This window comes from Aphelocoma coerulescens, chromosome 27, assembly GCF_041296385.1.
Source record: "Aphelocoma coerulescens isolate FSJ_1873_10779 chromosome 27, UR_Acoe_1.0, whole genome shotgun sequence".
In the NCBI taxonomy this organism is placed as follows: domain Eukaryota; kingdom Metazoa; phylum Chordata; class Aves; order Passeriformes; family Corvidae; genus Aphelocoma; species Aphelocoma coerulescens.
In genome coordinates this window covers 1,617,017-1,635,597 of record NC_091040.1, presented here as the reverse complement: position 1 = coordinate 1,635,597, position 18,581 = coordinate 1,617,017, and the positions used below count along the sequence as shown (strand labels likewise).

At 46.8% G+C, this 18,581-nt stretch overlaps 1 protein-coding gene across 3 annotated transcripts in view; it reads left to right on the top strand.

The window, feature by feature from the left end:
* Window positions 1-18,276, top strand: part of KPNB1 (karyopherin subunit beta 1) — a 37,467-nt gene extending 19,191 nt beyond the window's left edge. Inside the window, exons 10-23 of one of the 3 annotated variants that reach the window (XR_011146686.1) lie at window positions 1,578-1,802; window positions 3,080-3,271; window positions 4,575-4,705; window positions 6,965-7,112; window positions 7,391-7,462; window positions 8,998-9,142; window positions 9,731-9,813; window positions 11,604-11,711; window positions 13,093-13,236; window positions 13,314-13,419; window positions 15,573-15,687; window positions 16,176-16,337; window positions 17,337-17,999; window positions 18,054-18,276. Coding sequence is in view for 2 of the 3 variants with exons in the window: in XM_068996320.1 (XP_068852421.1) it covers window positions 1,578-1,802; window positions 3,080-3,271; window positions 4,575-4,705; window positions 6,965-7,112; window positions 7,391-7,462; window positions 8,998-9,142; window positions 9,731-9,813; window positions 11,604-11,711; window positions 13,093-13,236; window positions 13,314-13,419; window positions 15,573-15,687; window positions 16,176-16,341 (1,635 nt within the window). In the remaining variant the exon portion in view is untranslated. Of the gene's footprint in view, window positions 1-1,577; window positions 1,803-3,079; window positions 3,272-4,574; window positions 4,706-6,964; window positions 7,113-7,390; window positions 7,463-8,997; window positions 9,143-9,730; window positions 9,814-11,603; window positions 11,712-13,092; window positions 13,237-13,313; window positions 13,420-15,572; window positions 15,688-16,175; window positions 16,342-17,336 lie in introns of those variants that run through there. The other 2 variants (XM_068996321.1, XM_068996320.1) reach the window with 2 other exon arrangements.
* The last annotated feature ends 305 nt before the right edge of the window (window positions 18,277-18,581 follow it).

The window sequence follows — 18,581 nt, the reverse complement described above, 5'->3', positions numbered from 1 at the left end:
AGCCAGTGATGCAGCAATTTTCGGGCTGAGACTGGGACTCGCCTCCATTTTCCTGGATCACATCCCTGGATTTGTGGTTTCTGGAGAGGTTTGGTGATTCCCTGTATTCCTGACAGAATATTTGGGGTGTTAAACCTGATATTCCACAGGCCCTGCCTCATGTGAGATCCAATTCCTGGGATTTTTGAGGCCTTTGTTTGTTTAGTCCCTGTTAAACTCTTCCCAGGGATTTACTGGGGCTGTGCTTCCCAGGCTAATCAAAATTAATGGAATCGCTTGCCTAATTATAAAATAAAACTGTTAATTAACGGGACAGAGTTCATTTGGCTGGGAATATGCTCCAAGTGAATCCAGGGAATTGTTTCCCTGGTTTGTCTTTGGTCTTGGATGAGCAGAGTGGAATTGCAGGAGGTTCCCAGGGGATGAAACAGGGGAGGGAATCACAGGAGGGTTGGGAAAGGAGATTTTTAAATGGTGCAGGGACCCTCTGGAAGGGATGAAAGGGATAAAATACCCAACTGGATGAGAGGGAAAAGCACTTGGGGAGGTGGATGAGGCCACTCCAGGTTGGAAAGGTACTGAACATTTAAGAGCCTCCGTTTAGTTGGAAAAGGAGCTTCTTAATGGTGCAGGAGCCACTCTGGGAGGGATGGAAAGGATTAAATGGATAAAATTCCACCTGGATGAGAAGGAAAAGCACTTTGGGAAGTGGATGAGGCCACTCCAGGTTGGAAAGGCACCAAAGGTTTAAGAGCCTGAGCTTGGTTGGGAAAGGAGATTTTAATGGTGCAGGGAGCACTTTGGGTGGGAGAAGAGGGATTGAGTGGACAAAATCCCACCTGTGAGGGAAAAGTGCTTTGGGAGGTGGATGAGGCCACTCTGGGAGGGATTTCATGGATCAAAGGGATAAAATCCCACCTGGATGAGAAGGAAAAGCGCTTTGGGAGGTGGATGAGGCCACTCTGGAAGGGATTTCATGGATCAAAGGGATAAAATCCCACCTGGATGAGAAGGAAAAGCGCTTTGGGAAGTGGATGAAGCCACTCCAGGTTGGAAAGACACCAAAGGTTTAAGAGCCTGAGCTTGGTTGAGAAAGGAGATTTTAATGGTGCAGGGAGCACTTTGGGTGGGAGAAGAGGGATTGAGTGGACAAAATCCCACCTAGGTGAGGGAAAAGTGCTTTGGGAGGTGGATGAGGCCACTCTGGAAGGGATTTCATGGATCAAAGGGATAAAATCCCACCTGGATGAGAAGGAAAAGCACTTTGGGAGGTGGATGAGGCCACTCTGGAAGGGATTTCATGGATCAAAGGGATAAAATCCCACCTGAGTGAGGGAAAAGCGCTTTGGGAGGTGGATGAGGCCACTCTGGGAGGGATTTCATGGATCAAAGGGATAAAATCCCACCTGGATGAGAAGGAAAAGCACTTTGGGAAGTAGATGAAGCCACTCCACGTTGGAAAGGCACCAAAGCTGTGAGCGATTCCTGTTACTTGGAAACAAGACTTGACTTAAAAACCCAGCAAAGCAGGGACAATTCCATGGAATCCCATAGATCCCTGGGATGGTTTTTTGCAGGATGAGAACGACGACGACGACGACTGGAACCCCTGCAAGGCGGCGGGGGTGTGCCTGATGCTGCTGGCCACGTGCTGCGAGGACGACATCGTCCCCCACGTGCTGCCCTTCATCAAGGAGCACATCAAGAATCCCGACTGGAGGTACCGGGATGCGGCCGTCATGGCCTTCGGATGCATCCTGGAAGGGCCCGAGCCCAACCAGCTCAAACCTTTAGTAATACAGGTGGGTTTTTGAGGGGAGTTTGGGAGGGGTTAGAGGTCAAAATCGCTTGGTTCTTTGGAGGAGGGTGTTTGGTTTGTGCAGGGTTTTTATTTAAATTTAAGGGAAATTGGAAGGGTGGCACCTATCGAAAACGCCGGAGTTATTTGAAGGAAGGGGTGTCAGCTTTGGATGTCCTGTTAGTTTAAGGAAAATCAGAAGGGTATCACCTGTTTTGGAGACTTCTGGAACTGAAAATCTCTTGTTTAGAGGCTTTTAGAGCCCAAAATCCCTCCATTATCTGGAGAAGAATACCTGACTTGCATGTGCTCGTAATTTAAGGAAAATCGAAAGGGTTTCACTTGGTTGTGGAGGCTTTTAGAGCCCAATATCCCTGGGTTATTTGGAGCAAGATACCACTTTGCACATCCTCTTAATTTAAGGAAAATTGAAAGGATATCACCTGTTTTGAAAGCTTTTAGAGCTAAAAATCCCTGGGTTAATTGGAGGGGAATGTCTGATTTGCACGTGCTCTTAACTTAAGGAAAATCAGAAGGATATCACCTGTTTTGGAAGCTTCTGGAGCCTGAGTTTTGTGGGGTTTTTAGAGGCTTTTAGAGCCCAAAATCTCTGGGTTAATTGGGAGAGAATGTCAGCTTTGCATGTGCTCTTAAATTAAGGAAAATTGAAAGGCTATTACCTGGTTAGGAGACTTTTGGAGCTGAAAAACCCATGGTTATTTAGAGTAGGGTGTCTGCTTTGCACGTGCTCTTAATTTAAGGAAAATTGAAAGGATATCACTTGTTTTGGAGCTTTTGGAGCTAAAAATCCCTGGGTTAATTGGAGGAGAATGTTTGATTTGCACGTGCTCTAAATTTAAGGAAAATCAGAAGGACATCACCTGGTTTTGGAGGCTTTTAGAACCCAAAATCCCTGGGTTAATTGGAGGAGAACATCTCAAATCCAAATCCTGGATTTGATCCGTAACCCAGCACTCATGTTAAGTTACCTCAGATCTTCTTTTGTGACTCAGGTAGGAAAGAAAATGGGAAGAAAGGCATTTTGAGGAGAAAAAATGATAATATTTACTGAACATAGAAGCTGCCTTCACTTTGGGAACGCTGAGTAAAACCATCCTTGGTGAAGGTGTTTGGAAAAGGGGTCGCATTAGGGAATAGATCCATGAATACAAAATAAAATACATCCTAAATAAACTACAGGACTGGGACAAATGCAGGATGATTTCTTTTTTTTTTCTTTTTTTTTTCCCCCTCACCTGGTTTTTCCTGGCTCTTTCCCAGGCCATGCCAACATTGATAGAGCTGATGAAGGATCCCAGCGTGGTGGTCAGGGACACAACAGCCTGGACCGTGGGCAGGATCTGCGAGATGCTGCCCGAGGCCGCCATCAACGACATCTACCTGGCCCCGCTGCTGCAGTGCCTGATGGAGGGGCTGAGCGCCGAGCCCAGGGTGGCCACCAACGTCTGCTGGGTGAGGAACCCACCAAACCCTGCCAGGGCTGTTCAGATCCACGGGGAAAAGCAGCTCCTGGTGGGATCTGGAATGGTTTTCCCGTCACCGAGTCCGAGCGTTCCGCCAGCGCCACCGCCAAAATTCTGTGCTCGAGTGCCACGTCCATGAATTTGCTGGAGAATTCCAGGCATTGGGAGTCCAGCCTTGCCCCAGGCAGCTTGTTCAGATGCCTGGGACTCTTTCCATGAAGGAATTGTCCTTGATATCCAGCCTGGGCATCCCTTGAAGTTGTTTAGTCTTGCCTGGCTCCCACCTGGCTCCACCCTCCTGTCAGGGGCTTTTATGAATAGAATTCAAATATATTAATGCAAATTAATACATAAAAATAGGCATTTTTATAAATTATATAAAGATATAAATTTATATCTTTGTATGGTTTTATAAATTTATGTGATTTTCTATGTTTGTATGGTTTTATATATTTATATAATTTTTAAAGTGGTTTTATATATTTATCCACACACACTTGAGTGAATTCCAGAATTAATCCATGGCTTGCTTCCCCAGCAAACACTGGTTGACACTTAAATTATCCCAACTCTATTTTGTGGCTCTTGCAGGGAAAAATAAAGGAAAAAAGTGGAATTTTAGGAGAAAAATGCTGATATTCACTGAGTGTAGAAGTTGCTTCCAGTTTGGGAATGCTGTGGGAGCTTGTCCCTGGTGTCGTGGGGTTGGGAAAAGGGATTTTGGGATTAAGCTTTTTCTTGGATTGCCTTGGGGAAGGGTTGCAACACCTCATTTCCCATCACCCAAACCTGCTCCTGCAGCGATCCCAGAAATAATTTGGGAAGTAGGAGTTGGTTGGGTTTTTTTTCCCTGATGCTTTGTCTGGTCTTTGTGTCCTCACTGCCTTCCAGGAGCTGCTCCCTCAGACTGATCTGGGGAGGAGGATTTTCCTGTCAAAACATTCTAGAAATGACAGAATCCCTCCTTTTTTAGAATCCCAGGGGTTTCAAGACTCATCAGCACAGAGGGGTTTTCCCTGCCCTGTTAATCCTGGCAAAAATCCAGGTGGCTTTTGTCTCCTGAAGATGATTCCTGGGTGTTTTTAGAGTAAAATAAAAACCCAGGAAGCTTTCAGCTCCTCTCACCCACCCATCCCAGCACAGTTAAACTCCTCTGGAGTTGCTCATCCTGCACTTTGTTTTTTTTTTTAGTTTAGGTGGGGGATTTTTTTGGTATTTTAGCAGGAAAATGGATGGAATCTGAGTTTTTGGAGCTGTGAGGGTGGAAAACCAATGGATATTTTGTGTTCCAGGCCTTCTCCAGCCTTGCTGAAGCTGCCTATGAAGCTGCAGATGTGGCTGATGATCAGGAAGAACCAGCAACCTACTGCTTATCCTCCTCCTTTGAGCTGATAGTGCAGAAACTGCTGGAGACTGCAGACAGGTAAAACAACCTCTCAAAAAAGCTTTTTTTTTCATTTATTTCCCACTTCAGGCTCTCGGGCTCTTCCTGGCAGCTGAGATCTGGTGTTGGATTAAAAGGTGGCACTTCTTTTGTATAAAAAAAAAAATAAAGGATGCAAATCCCAGGAAAGCAGCTCTACCCATTGAATAATTTTACAGTATTTTGTCCATATGTGCTTTAAGAAGTCCGGGAGTGTCCCTTCCCTATTTTCTTTTGAATCTCTCCTATTTTACTCTGAATTTCTCTTGTTTTTCCCCAAATCTCCCGTTTTCCTTAGAATCTCTGGTATTTCCCTCACATCTCTCCCATTTTCCTCTGAATTTCTCTTGTTTTTCCCCAAATCTCCCCCTTTTCCCCTCAGATCTCCCCCCTTTTCCCCTCCCTTTTCCCCTCCCATCTCCCCCATTTTCCCCTCACATCTCTCCCCTTTTCCCCTCACGTCTCCCCCCTTTTCCCCTCACATCTCCCCCATTTTCCCCTCACATCTCCCCCATTTTCCCCTCCCATCTCTCCCCTTTTCCCCTCCCATCTCTCCCCTTTTCCCCTCCCATCTCTCCCCCATTTTCCCCTCAGATCTCTCCCCCATTTTCCCCTCAGATCTCTCCCCCATTTTCCCCTCACATCTCCCCCATTTTCTTCTCACATCTCTCCCCTTTCCCCCTCACATCTCTCCCCTTTTCCCCTCCCATCTCTCCCCCATTTTCCCCTCAGATCTCTCCCCCATTTTCCCCTCAGATCTCTCCCCCATTTTCCCCTCACATCTCCCCCATTTTCTTCTCACATCTCCCCCGTTTTCCCCTCACATCTCTCCCCTTTTCCCCTCACGTCTCCCCCACTTTCCCCTCACGTCTCCCCCACTTTCCCCTCAGATCTCTCCCCCATTTTCTTCTCACATCTCCCCCCTTTTCCCCTCACATCTCTCCCCTTTTCCCCTCACATCTCTCCCCTTTTCCCCTCACATCTCTCCCCTTTTCCCCTCCCATCTCTCCCCCATTTTCCCCTCAGATCTCTCCCCCATTTTCCCCTCAGATCTCTCCCCCATTTTCCCCTCACATCTCCCCCATTTTCTTCTCACATCTCCCCCGTTTTCCCCTCACATCTCTCCCCTTTTCCCCTCACGTCTCCCCCACTTTCCCCTCACGTCTCCCCCACTTTCCCCTCACATCTCTCCCCCATTTTCCCCTCACATCTCTCCCCTTTTCCCCTCACGTCTCCCCCACTTTCCCCTCACGTCTCCCCCACTTTCCCCTCACGTCTCCCCCACTTTCCCCTCACGTCTCCCCCCCTTTTCCCTCAGATCTCTCCCCCCTTTTCCCCTCAGATCTCTCCCCCCTTTTCCCTTCACCTCTCTCCCCTTTTCCCCTCACGTCTCCCCCACTTTCCCCTCAAGTCTCCCCTCTTTTCCCCTCACATCTTTCCCCTTTTCCCCTCACATCTCCCCCCTTTTCCCTCACATCTCCGAGTTTAACTCCACAGTTTTAAGACTCTGCCCTTCTTGTGCAGTCACAAGGCTCAGCCCCATTGGCTGCAGGGCCACAGGATAATCAGGAATTGCAGCAGGACATAACCAGGGATCTGTGTTTGTTCCTTCTCCTGATTGTTTTTATGTGGATTCCATCCCTTCCCGTCAGCTCCAGGTGCTCCCAGAAGAGCCAGGGACCTACTTAAGCTCCCATTCCCATCCCAGCTGAAACAGAAAATAGATGAGGCAAAACATTTTCCTCTTAGATGCAGGAAAAAAAAAAGGGCTAAAACTCAAATTTTATGGTGACTTGAAGGTTACATAAATCTGACAGCTCCAGGTTCAATCCCTCGATCAGCTCCGTGGACTGATGGTGCCATTTTGCTGCTGATTCTCCTTAAAAACCTTGTCCCAGTTCAAAATTTAAACTCTTTCCCTGTCTTCGTTTCCATCCAGCCAGGAGTGGAGTGTCTGGCTCAAGGCTCTGGAGCCCACCAATCATCTCAGGTGCCTGAATTTCAGATTTCACACCCTCAGAGGTGTCTGGGGCTCTGAAGTGCTGCTCACCTGACACCAACTCTGAGGCTCCTTCTGTCCCTCTCCTTGTTGCCAGAGATTCTGGAAATCACAAATTCCCTTTAATTCAAGGCTTTTCAATTGCTCCTGCTTGTCACAGCACTCAAATGGAGCTGTTGCTGGTTTACTAAAATTTTTTTTTTTAATTTTTAAAAAAATCTGTTTCCAAGCACTTGGAAATCTTCCTCCTTCTGTTGCAGACCTGATGGACACCAGAATAACTTGAGGAGTTCTGCCTATGAATCCCTGATGGAAATAGTGAAAAACAGTGCCAAGGACTGTTATCCTGCTGTCCAAAAAACCACCCTGGTCATCATGGAGAGGCTCCAGCAAGTGCTGCAGATGGAGGTGGGTAAATCTTGATTTAAAGCTGCGGGGGAAATTGTGGCTGCTCCATCCCTGGGAGTGTCCAAATCCAGGTTGAGATGGTGGGAGATGTCCCTGCCCGTGGGAATGGATGGGATTTAAGGTCCCAAACCACTCAGGGATTCTATATTCAGCTTCTTCACAGCCCCTCTGGTCTGAAATCTGAAAAGAACAAATATTTAAAGTACAATCTGGCTCTCCCTGGAGCTGCCAGGATCCCAGGCAGCCTCTTCACACGCAGGGTTTTGTTCTTGTTTCAGTCTCACATCCAGAGCACCTCTGACAGAATCCAGTTCAATGATCTCCAATCCCTTCTCTGTGCTACTCTCCAGGTAAATTCCTCTCTCCTTTGTCTGTGGTTTTGGGAATAAAGTGATTTTTGAGGCATTTTCATACCCCTGAAGCTCCAACCTCAGCTCCTGGTGCTGAGATTTGAATGAAAAAAGTGGATTTTGTGTCCCAGCTGCCACGTGGGAGGTGATGCAAGGTTCGGAAGTCTCTACTAAGTGACAAAATTTAGGGCAATTTGACTAAAAGAGCACTGTTAGGGATTTTATAAAAGATTGTCTGTGCTGTCAGATTGGTTCTTGGGTTGGCTACAGCCTCAACAACCCCACAGACAAAAAAGAAAACAAACTCCATCATGGCTTTGATTCCTTCATCTGCCTCTCGTGCTCGGTGCTCCTGATCCAAGTGGCACCAATTCAAATGTTCTGAGTGTCCTGGGAATTAAACAGCTGCTAATGAGCAGGAGCCACCAGTGCAGTGCTTACTGCTGCAAACTCCACTCAAAACAGGGGTTTTTTTCCCCAAAAAATCAGCTCAGAGCAACCCAGGTGGTCTCCAGGTCGATTTGAGAAATCCTGAATTTCATCCTCAAAAAGCTTTGTGGTTGTTTGCAACTCTCCAGTTTTAGGGTAATTTTTTCAAATAATGGGAAATGGGAATAACCTGCCCTTTAAAAAGGGTTTTAATGGGGAATTTTCACCCTGGAATCTCACAGGGTGGGCACTGATCTCTGCCAGGCAAGTGTAATCCAGGTGGAATTAAATTGCCAGTTTTAATTTCTAAATATGCCTTTTTTTAATCCCAAAACCTGAACCTGAATTTTTTACCCAATTGCAGCAAATACTTAATACTTTTACATAATTTTTTTTGTTCTTTTTGGTGGAAATACAATTATAAACATCCAGCAGAGGAAAAATATTTGGTAATATTTAAAATTAAATTAGAAAATCCCATCTGTGGAAGGAACAACCTGGGATAGTGGAAGGTGCCCCTGCCCATGGAATTTGGGGATTTTTAGGGTCTCTTCCCACCCAAAGCACCCTGTAATTCCATAAATCCAGTCTTAATTATTTAACCAGCCAAAGTGCATCTTTGTGGAGTGTAAAATTAAACTTAAAATAATTATTTTCCTCTGGAGATTAAAGATTTTTTTTTTCTTTTCCTGGGAAATGTTATATTTTAACCACTTTAACCATTCCTTAACTTGAATTCAGAAGCAAAACTCAGGTTCAACGAGCTCAGCTGCGACAGAGAAAAAAAAAAAAAAAAGGATTTTATTATTTTATTTTTTTTTAATAAGCTAAATTTGGGCTGGTCACATTTAATTCCAGCTTACAAATGGCAAAGCCGGGAGAACAGCCTATGCAGCAGGAAAGGTAAATTCAGCTGGAAAATCTCAGTGCAGCCAAATGAATGGGACTTGGCAGCCACAAAAGCAGATTTTTTTTTTTTTTTTTTGGCAGCAGGGTTCAAACAGCAGCTCCCTTTCATCTTTTTCGCAGCTCCCATGGGTGTGGGAACGCTTTTATCTGTGGGATGAGCGGTGATTTTTGCCCGTTTTCCGTGGTTTTTCCCTCAGAACGTGCTGCGGAAGGTGCAGCACCAGGACGCGCTGCAGATCTCGGACGTGGTGATGGCCTCGCTGCTCAGGATGTTCCAGAGCACGGCCGGCTCCGGGGGGGTGCAGGAGGACGCCCTGATGGCCGTCAGCACCCTGGTGGAAGGTCAGGAATGGGCTGGGAACAGCCAGGGATGGGCTTGGATCCGGGAATTTTGGGCCGTGTGGTGAAAAATGTCGTTGGTGACTGGGTGGTGCGGGGAAGGGGTGGGTGCTGCTTGCCTGGGAGTGTCCGAGGCTGGAGCAACCTGGGGTGGTGGAAGGTGTCACTTCACGGTCCCTTTCAACCCAAGAAACCCTGGGATTCTAAAAACCAAAGCACCTCAGAGCGTGGAATTTTGGTTTCTTATCACTTCCAAGGAAGAGCGTGGATAAGGCAGTAAAGGAGAGCTGGGGGTGTTCACATCCTTGGAAGTGTCCAAGGCCAGGTTGGATCGAGGCTTGGAGCAACCTGGGATGGTGGAAGGTGTCCCTGCCCATCCAGTGGGTCCCTTCCCAGCTGAACAATCCCAGGATTCCAAAATCCAAACCACCTTAGAGCATGGAAGAGTGTGGGATAAATCACTCGGCTGTCGAGCAGAGAATTGGTTTTCACTCGGTTTGGGTGGAATTTGGGGGGGTTTTTTGATTTGTTTTTCATGGAAATTCCACAAATTGGGATTTTCCTTCTCACTGGGATATTTTCCCTGCACAGTCCTGGGTGGAGAGTTCCTGAAGTACATGGATGCCTTCAAACCTTTCCTTGGCATTGGGCTGAAGAACTACGCTGAGTACCAGGTATGGATCAGGCTTCTCCCTTTATCCAGGGAAATTGGGGGCTGCCCCATCCCTGGAATTGTCCAGGGCCAGGTTGGATGAGTTTTGGGATAGTGGGAGATATTCCCTGTGGGATTTTAGGTGGATGAGCTTTAAGGTCCCTTCCAACCCAGCCCATTCTTGATTTTAATTCCCTGAACCCATTCGGACTCAGTTCAATCCAGCAAAATCCTTGAGTGCCTTGACATTCCACGATTTCTGGCCTTGATGAGGAAGGAGGTGCTGCTGGCTGGGATTTCCCCTTGGAATATCAGATCCTGGTGCCTTCCATGGGGTGAAACTGTGGGATTTGGAGGTTTTTTTCCATCCCAAATCCTGGCTGGAATTTCCCTTTGGAATATCAGATCCTGGTACCTTCCATGAGGTGAAACTGTGGGATTTGGAGGTTTTTTCCAGCCCAAATCCTGGCTGGGATTTCCCCTTGGAATATCAGATCCTGGTGCCTTCCATGGGGTGAAACTGTGGAATTTGGAGTTGTTTTTCCATCCCAAATCCTGGCTGGAATTTCCCCTTGGAATATCAGATCCTGGTGCCTTCTGTGGGGTGAAACTGGAATTCAGAGTTGTTTTTCCAGCCCAAATCCTGGCTGGGATTTCCCCTTGGAATATCAGATCCTGGTGCCTTCCATGGGGTGAAACTGTGGGATTTGGAGGTTTTTTTCCATCCCAAATCCTGGCTGGAATTTCCCCTTGGAATATCACATCCTGGTACCTTCCATGGGGTGAAACTGTGGAATTCGGAGTTGTTTTTCCAGCCCAAATCCTGGCTGGGATTTCCCCTTGGAATATCAGATCCTGGTGCCTTCCATGGGGTGAAACTGTGGAATTCGGAGTTGTTTTTCCATCCCAAATCCTGGCTGGAATTTCCCCTTGGAATATCACATCCTGGTACCTTCCATGGGGTGAAACTGTGGAATTCGGAGTTGTTTTTCCAGCCCAAATCCTGGCTGGGATTTCCCCTTGGAATATCAGATCCTGGTGCCTTCCATGAGGTGAAACTGTGGAATTCGGAGTTGTTTTTCCATCCCAAATCCTGGCTGGAATTTCCCCTTGGAATATCACATCCTGGTACCTTCCATGGGGTGAAACTGTGGGATTTGGAGTTGTTTTTCCAGCCCAAATCCTGGCTGGGATTTCCCCTTGGAATATCAGATCCTGGTACCTTCCATGGGGTGAAACTGTGGGATTTGGAGGTTTTTTTCCATCCCAAATCCTGGCTGGAATTTCCCCTTGGAATATCACATCCTGGTACCTTCCATGGGGTGAAACTGTGGAATTCAGAGTTGTTTTTCCAGCCCAAATCCTGGCTGGAATTTCCCCTTGGAATATCAGATCCTGGTGCCTTCCATGGGGTGAAACTGTGGAATTCAGAGTTGTTTTTCCAGCCCAAATCCTGGCTGGGATTTCCCCTTGGAATATCAGATCCTGGTGCCTTCCATGAGGTGAAACTGTGGAATTCGGAGTTGTTTTTCCAGCCCAAATCCTGGCTGGAATTTCCCCTTGGAATATCAGATCCTGGTGCCTTCCATGAGGTGAAACTGTGGGATTTGGAGTTGGTTTCCCAAACAAATCTCTGCCGCTCCCGGATGCGCTGCCCTTATTCCTCATCTCTGCGATGTCAGCCAGCTCGTTATTCCCTGGGGTTTAATTACCCTCCCATGACTCCCGAGTGCCGGAATGATCCCAAATCCTTGGATCTGGATCCCAGTGACTCAGGGGTGGGCGTGTGGCTGGGTTTTTTTTGTTTTGCAGGTCTGCCTGTCCGCCGTGGGGCTGGTGGGGGACCTGTGCCGAGCGCTGCAGTCCAACATCCTCCCCTTCTGCGACGAGGTGATGCAGCTGCTCCTGGAGAACCTGGGGGTGAGCGAGTGATTCCCTGCTCCTTAGTAACAGTTGGATGCACACTCTTCCCAGGGGGAGTGGGAGGTGGGAGAAGCACGCCAGAAGTGTGAGGAATTTGCCGGGAATGGCTGGTGTTGGACGGCTCCGTGCGGTTTGAGCGGCGGCCAGGAGTTGTTGGGGGGCAAAGGGATTATCTCCTCGTTTATCAGCTTCCTGGATTCCCTCCTGAATTCCAAATTCTTTCCTGAGTTCCTTCCAAATTCCCTCCTGAATTCCTTCCAAATTCCCTCCTGAATTCTGAATTCCGAATTCCTTCCCGAATTCCTTCCAAATTCCCTTCTGAATTCCCTCCTGAATTCCTTCCCGAATTCCTTCCAAATTCCCTTCTGAATCCCTCCTGAGTTCCTTCCAAATTCCCTCCTGAATTCTGAATTCCTTCCCAAATTCCTTCCAAATTCCCTTCTGAATTCCGAATTCCTTCCCAAATTCCTTCCAAATTCCCTTCTGAATTCCAAATTCCTTCCCGAATTCCTTCCAAATTCCCTCCTGAATTCCTTCCAAATTCCCTCCTGAATTCCAAATTCCTTCCCAAATTCCCTCCTGAATTCTGAATTCCCTCCTGAATTCCTTCCTTCCGAATTCTTCCTAATCCTTCTGAATTCCTTCTGAATTCCCTCCTGAATTCCTTCCAGATTCCCTCCTGGATTCCGAATTCCCTCTTGAATTCTTTAATTCCTGAATTCCTTCCTTCTGAATTCCTTCCTTCTGAATTCTTCCTAATCCTTCTGAGTTCCTTCTGAGTTTCTCCTGAATTCCCTCCTGAATTCCTTCCAAATTCCCTCCTGAATTCCAAATTCCCTCCTGAATTCTTTAATTCCTGAATTCCTTCCTTCCGAATTCCTTTTGAATTCCTTCCGAATTCCTGAATTCCTTCCTGATTTTCTTCCCAAATTCCCTCCTGAATTCTGAATTCCCTCCTGAATTCCATCCTTCTGAATTCCTTCCGAATTCCTTCCAAATTCCCTCCTGAATTCTTTAATTCCTGAATTCCTTCCTTCCGAATTCCTTCCTTCTGAATTCTTCCTAATCCTTCCGAATTCCTTCCAAATTCCTTCCTGATTTCCTTCCCAAATTCCCTCCTGAATTCCAAATTCCCTCCTGAATTCCTTCCCAAATTCCTTCCTTCCTGAATTCCTTCCAAATTCCTCCCACATTTCTGGCACATTCCCAGCCATGCTGACTACCCCGACTCCTTAAACTCCCAATATTTTACACCCCTCCCGGTGCAGAAACATTCCCAAACATCCCATACAAACCTCCCTTGCCGCACCTCCAGGCCTTTTCCTCTTTCCCTCCCTTCCCACACTGACCTGGAGCCCTTTTGGGATTCCTTTTCCAGAACGAGAACGTCCACAGGTCGGTGAAGCCGCAGATCCTGTCGGTGTTCGGGGACATCGCGCTGGCCATCGGAGGGGAGTTCAAGAAGTACCTGGACGTGGTGCTCAACACCCTCCAGCAGGCATCCCAGGCCCAGGTGGACAAGGTGAGCTGTCCCCAATCCCATGGGAGCACCCAGGGGATGTTCCCAGGGGCTCATCCCATCCCTGTGTCCGTCCCCAGTCCGACTACGACATGGTGGATTACCTGAACGAGCTGAGGGAGGGTTGCCTGGAGGCCTACACCGGGATCATCCAGGGATTGAAGGGAGACCAGGAGAACGTGCACCGTGAGTACCCCCAGGGGTCGGGGTCTTTGTTGGGATCAAGCTTGGAAAGCTTGGGAAAAAAATCCTTAAAATCATCTGCTCGGTGTCACCTCCAGACCGTGTGCCCTCAGTGTCACATCCACGCATTTCTGGGATATTTATAACCCTTCCAGTGGAGAGATATTCCCAAATATCCGACACAAACTTCCCTGAGCCTCCTTGTGGGGTTGTCACATCCCTGCTCCGTCCCTTCCCTTAAAATCATCCAGTCACTGTCACCTCCTCCCCAGTGCCACATCCACCCATTTCTGGGACATTGCCAGGCATTTTCCAAGCCCTGGGTGCTTGTTTTCCAATGTTTTACAGCCCTTCCAGTGGAGAGATAGTCCCAAATAATCCGACACAAACTTCCCTGAGCCTCCTTGTGGGGTTGTCACATCCATGAGCTCATCCCTTCTTTTAAAATCATCCAGTCCCTGTCACCTCCAAACCACATCCCCAGTGCCACATCCACACATTTCTGGGATATTTATAACCCTTCCAGTGGAGAGATATTCCCAAATATCCGACACAAACCTCCCTGAGCCTCCTTGTGGGGTTGTCACATCCCTGCGCTGTCCCTTCCCTTAAAATCATCCAGTCACTGTCACCTCCTCCCCAGTGCCACATCCACCCATTTCTGGGACATTGCCAGGCATTTTCCAAGCCCTGGGTGCTTGTTTTCCAATGTTTTACAGCCCTTCCAGTGGAGAGATATTCCCAAATAATCTGACACAAACCTCCCTGAGCCTCCTTGTGGGGTTGTCACATCCATGAGCTCATCCCTGCTCCATCCCTTCCCTTAAAATCATCCAGTCCCTGTCACCTCCAAACCACATCCCCAGTGCCACATGCACCCATTTCTGGGACATTGCCAGGCATTTTCCAAGCCCTGGGTTCTTGTTTTCCAATGTTTTCCAGCCCTTCCAGTGGAGAGATATTCCCAAATAATCTGACACAAACTTCCCTGAGCCTCCTTGTGGGGTTGTCACGTCCCTGCTCCGTCCCTTCCCTTAAAATCATCCAGTCCCTGTCACCTCCAAACCACATCCCCAGTGCCACATCCACACATTTCTGGGATATTTATAACCCTTCCAGTGGAGAGATATTCCCAAATAATCTGACACAAACCTCCCTGAGCCTCCTTGTGGGGTTGTCACATCCCTGCTCCGTCCCTTCCCTTAAAATCATCCAGTCACTGTCACCTCCTCCCCAGTGCCACATCCACCCATTTCTGGGACATTGCCAGGCATTTTCCAAGCCCTGGGTTCTTGTTTTCCAATGTTTTCCAGCCCTTCCAGTGGAGAGATACTCCCAAATAATCTGACACAAACCTCCCTGAGCCTCCTTGTGGGGTTGTCACATCCATGAGCTCATCCCTGCTCCATCCCTTCTTTTAAAATCATCCAGTCCCTGTCACCTCCAAACCACATCCCCAGTGCCACATCCACCCATTTCTGGGACATTGCCAGGCATTTTCCAAGCCCTGGGTGCTTGTTTTCCAATGTTTTAAAGCCCTTCCAGTAGAAAGATATTCCCAAATAATCCAACACAAACCTCCCTGAGCCTCCTTGTGGGGTTGTCACATCCCTGCTCCATCCCTTCCCTTAAAATCATCCAGTCATTGTCACCTCCTCCCCAGTGCCACATCCACCCATTTCTGGGACATTGCCAGGCATTTTCCAAGCCCTGGGTGCTTGTTTTCCAATGTTTTACAGCCCTTCCAGTGGAGAGATATTCCCAAATAATCTGACACAAACCTCCCTGAGCCTCCTTGTGGGGTTGTCACATCCCTGCTCCATCCCTTCCTTTAAAATCATCCAGTCCCTGTCACCTCCAAACCACATCCCCAGTGCCACATCCACCCATTTTTTGGGCATTTCCAGGGATCCAGGAGTTCCCCCTGAGCCTCCTTTTGGAGTTGTCACATCCATGAGCTCATCCTTGCCCTGTCCCTCCCCGTTGGGAGCGAACACTCACAGCAGGCAAACAGCAGAAATCCACAATAATCCAGGAGCATTTCCCTTTCCCTACCAGAAGAGCTGTTCTGGGTGGGGATCCAGATTGGTTTGGGAACACGGAATGTCCATCCCAAAAATCCCAAGAGGCCTTTGACCAAGCCTTTCCCCTCACAGCTGACGTGATGCTGGTGCAGCCCAGGGTGGAATTTATCCTGTCCTACATCGACCACATCGCCGGGGACGAGGATCACACGGACGGGGTGGTGGCCTGCGCTGCTGGACTCATAGGGTAAGGCCCTCCCCATCCTATTTTTCCCTAGGAAAAATCCTGGAATCTACCCTTTTTTTTTTTTTTTTTTTTTTTTTTTTCTGGCTTCTCTGAAGTTTTTAAGGGTCAGTTTTGGGGTTGGATTTCAGTGGTTCGCTCAAGGTGCGAAGCGATGCCGCAGGTGAGCGGCGAGGTGGGAAAATCGTCACAGAAATCCCAGATTTAGGATTTTTCCAGGAGCTTGGAAACAAAAAACAACCCCTCATCCTTAGGGACCAGAGAAAGCCAGGTTGAGGTGTTTAAATTCTTCCTGCTGATTTTAGGGGAGAATTACAGGAAAATCAACATTTTGAGAGTTTGACCAAATTTTTTTTGAGAGTTTGACCCCGAGAGTTTGACCAAATTTTAATCACAATTTTCCCCAAAAATCCATGACCTCGAGCAGCTTTTTGTGGCACTCACAGCCCTTTTTTTTTTTTTTTTTCCCCTCAATCTTTCTCTGCTTCCAGGGATTTGTGTACAGCTTTTGGGAAGGATGTCCTGAAATTAGTAGAAGCCAGACCCATGATCCATGAATTGCTAACGGAAGGGAGGAGATCCAAGACGAACAAAACGAAAACCCTCGCCACCTGGGCCACGAAAGAGCTGAGGAAACTCAAGAATCAAGCTTGGTAAGGCCTCATCCTGCTTTTTTTTCCCACCTGGAAAAATCAGGGAAATTGGCTCAGCAGAGTCACAATCCCAAAGTTCTGTTTTCCTGGAAGTTGTTGCTCTGGGTTTTTTTGGTGGAAAAAAAAAAGCCCCATTTGTTTTGGGTTTTTTTTTTTTTCATTTATTTCTCTTTTGATCCTACAAAGTCAATTTTTTTTTTCCCCACTTTCGTTTTTTTTCTTCTGGGATTTGGGGTGTGGAGGTGTTTTTTTATTGTGGTTTTTTATGTGTTGGAAAAATTTCCCAAGATGGAACCCAACCCAAGTGCCACATTCCAACATTTTTAAACACTTCCAGGGCTTTTAATTCCCTCAATTCCCTTCTTTACCCTGAATTCCCTTTTCCCCTTAATCCCCTGAATTCCTTGTTTTTCCCCTTAATCCCATAAATCCCATTTTTCCCCTTAATTCCCTGAGTTGCCTTTTTTCCCCTGAATTCCCTTTACCCCCTTATTCCCATGAATCCCCCTTTTTTCCCCTTAATCCCCTGAATCCCTTTTTTCCCTTGAATCCCCTTTTGTCCCCTTATTCCCTTGAATTCCCTTTTTTCCCCTTAATCCCATAAATCCCATTTTTTCACCTTAATTCCCTGAATTCCCTTTTTCTCCCTGAATTCCCTTTTTTCCCCTGAATCCCCTGAATTCTTTTTTTCCCCTGAATCTCCTTTTGTCCCCTTAATTCCCTTTTTTCCCCTTAATTCCCTGAATTCCCTTTTTCCCCTTAATTCCCTTTTTTCCCCTGAATCCCCTTTTGTCCCCTTAATTCCTTGAATTCCCTTTTTTACCCCTTAATCCCATAAATCCCATTTTTTCCCCTTAATTCCCTGAACCCCCTTTTGTCCCCTTAATTCCCTTTTCCCCCCTTAATTCCCTGAATCCCCTTTTCCCCCTTAATCCCCCAAATCCCTTTTTTCCTCCCCTTTAATTCCCTTTTTCCCCTTTTTTTTTCCCCCCTTTCCAGATCTGTTACCATTGGGACGACACCTGAGGACCCCCACTGGAAAAAAAACAAAACCACCACCACCACCAACAAAAAAAATCTCCAATCTTCTAAAAAACCCCCCAAAAAAACCCCCCGGGAGTGAGGAAGTGTGCACGGATGCAGAATGTTTGGGAATGAGAGGATGATGAGGATGAGTGAGTGAGGCTTTGGAACAAATCCCACACCACATTTGTGACCCTGGCACCGGGAAGAGGCATCCAGGAGGGAATTCTGTGCCCCAAAATCCAAGGAAAAAAAAAAAAAAAGGGGAAGGGGGGGGGGAAAAAAAACCCACCAGGAGGGGCTTCTCTCCACGGTGGCCAGCTGAGTTTGGAGGAGGAAAACGAGGCAGAAATGAGGCAAAAATAAAGCAGAAACGAGGCAAAAATGTGGCAGAAACGAGGCAGAAATGAGGCAAAACCAAGGCAGAAATGAGGCAAAAATAAAGCAGAAATGTGGCAAAAACAAGGCAGAAATGAGGCAAAAATAAAGCAGAAATGTGGCAAAAATGTGGCAAAAACGAGGCAGAAATGAGGAAAAATGTGGCAAAAACGAGGCAGAAACAAGGCAAAAATGGGGCAAAAATGTGGCAGAAACGAGGCAAAAATGAGGCAAAAATGGCAGAAATGTGGCAAAAATGAGGTGAAAACGAGGCAAAAATGAGGCAAAAATGTGGCAAAAACGAGGCAAAAAGAGGAAAATTGGGATTCACTGTGGTTCTCTGTGAGGCCTTGGCTGCTGGAGAGAGAGAGATCAAGAGGAAAGGTGGAAATTTGGGAAGAATTTGGGATTTTTGCCTCCAAAAGGAAATCATCCCCCCAGGAGAGAGGGGGGGAAGGAGTTTCAGAGGAGTGAGTGTGTGTGAGTGAGGCGATGTCCACGTTGTTGACTTCAAAAAAAAAACAAACCCAGAATTGCAGTTGCTCTCTTTTTTTTTTTTTTTTTTTTTCCCAAAACCACCACCAAAAAAAAAAAATTTAAAAAAAATTCTCCAGGGAAAAACAAAAATTCCAAAAAAAAAAAAAAATTTCAGGGAAAAAAAAATTTCCAAAAAAAAAAAAAAAATTTCAGGGGAAAAAAAATTCCCCCCCAAAAAAATTTCCCCAAAAACCAAAATTTCGGGAAAAAAGAAATGAAAAAAAAATTCAAAATTGCAGGGAAAAAAATTTTTAAAAAATTCAAAATTGCAGGAAAAAAATTTCAAAAAAAAAAAATTTCCGGAAA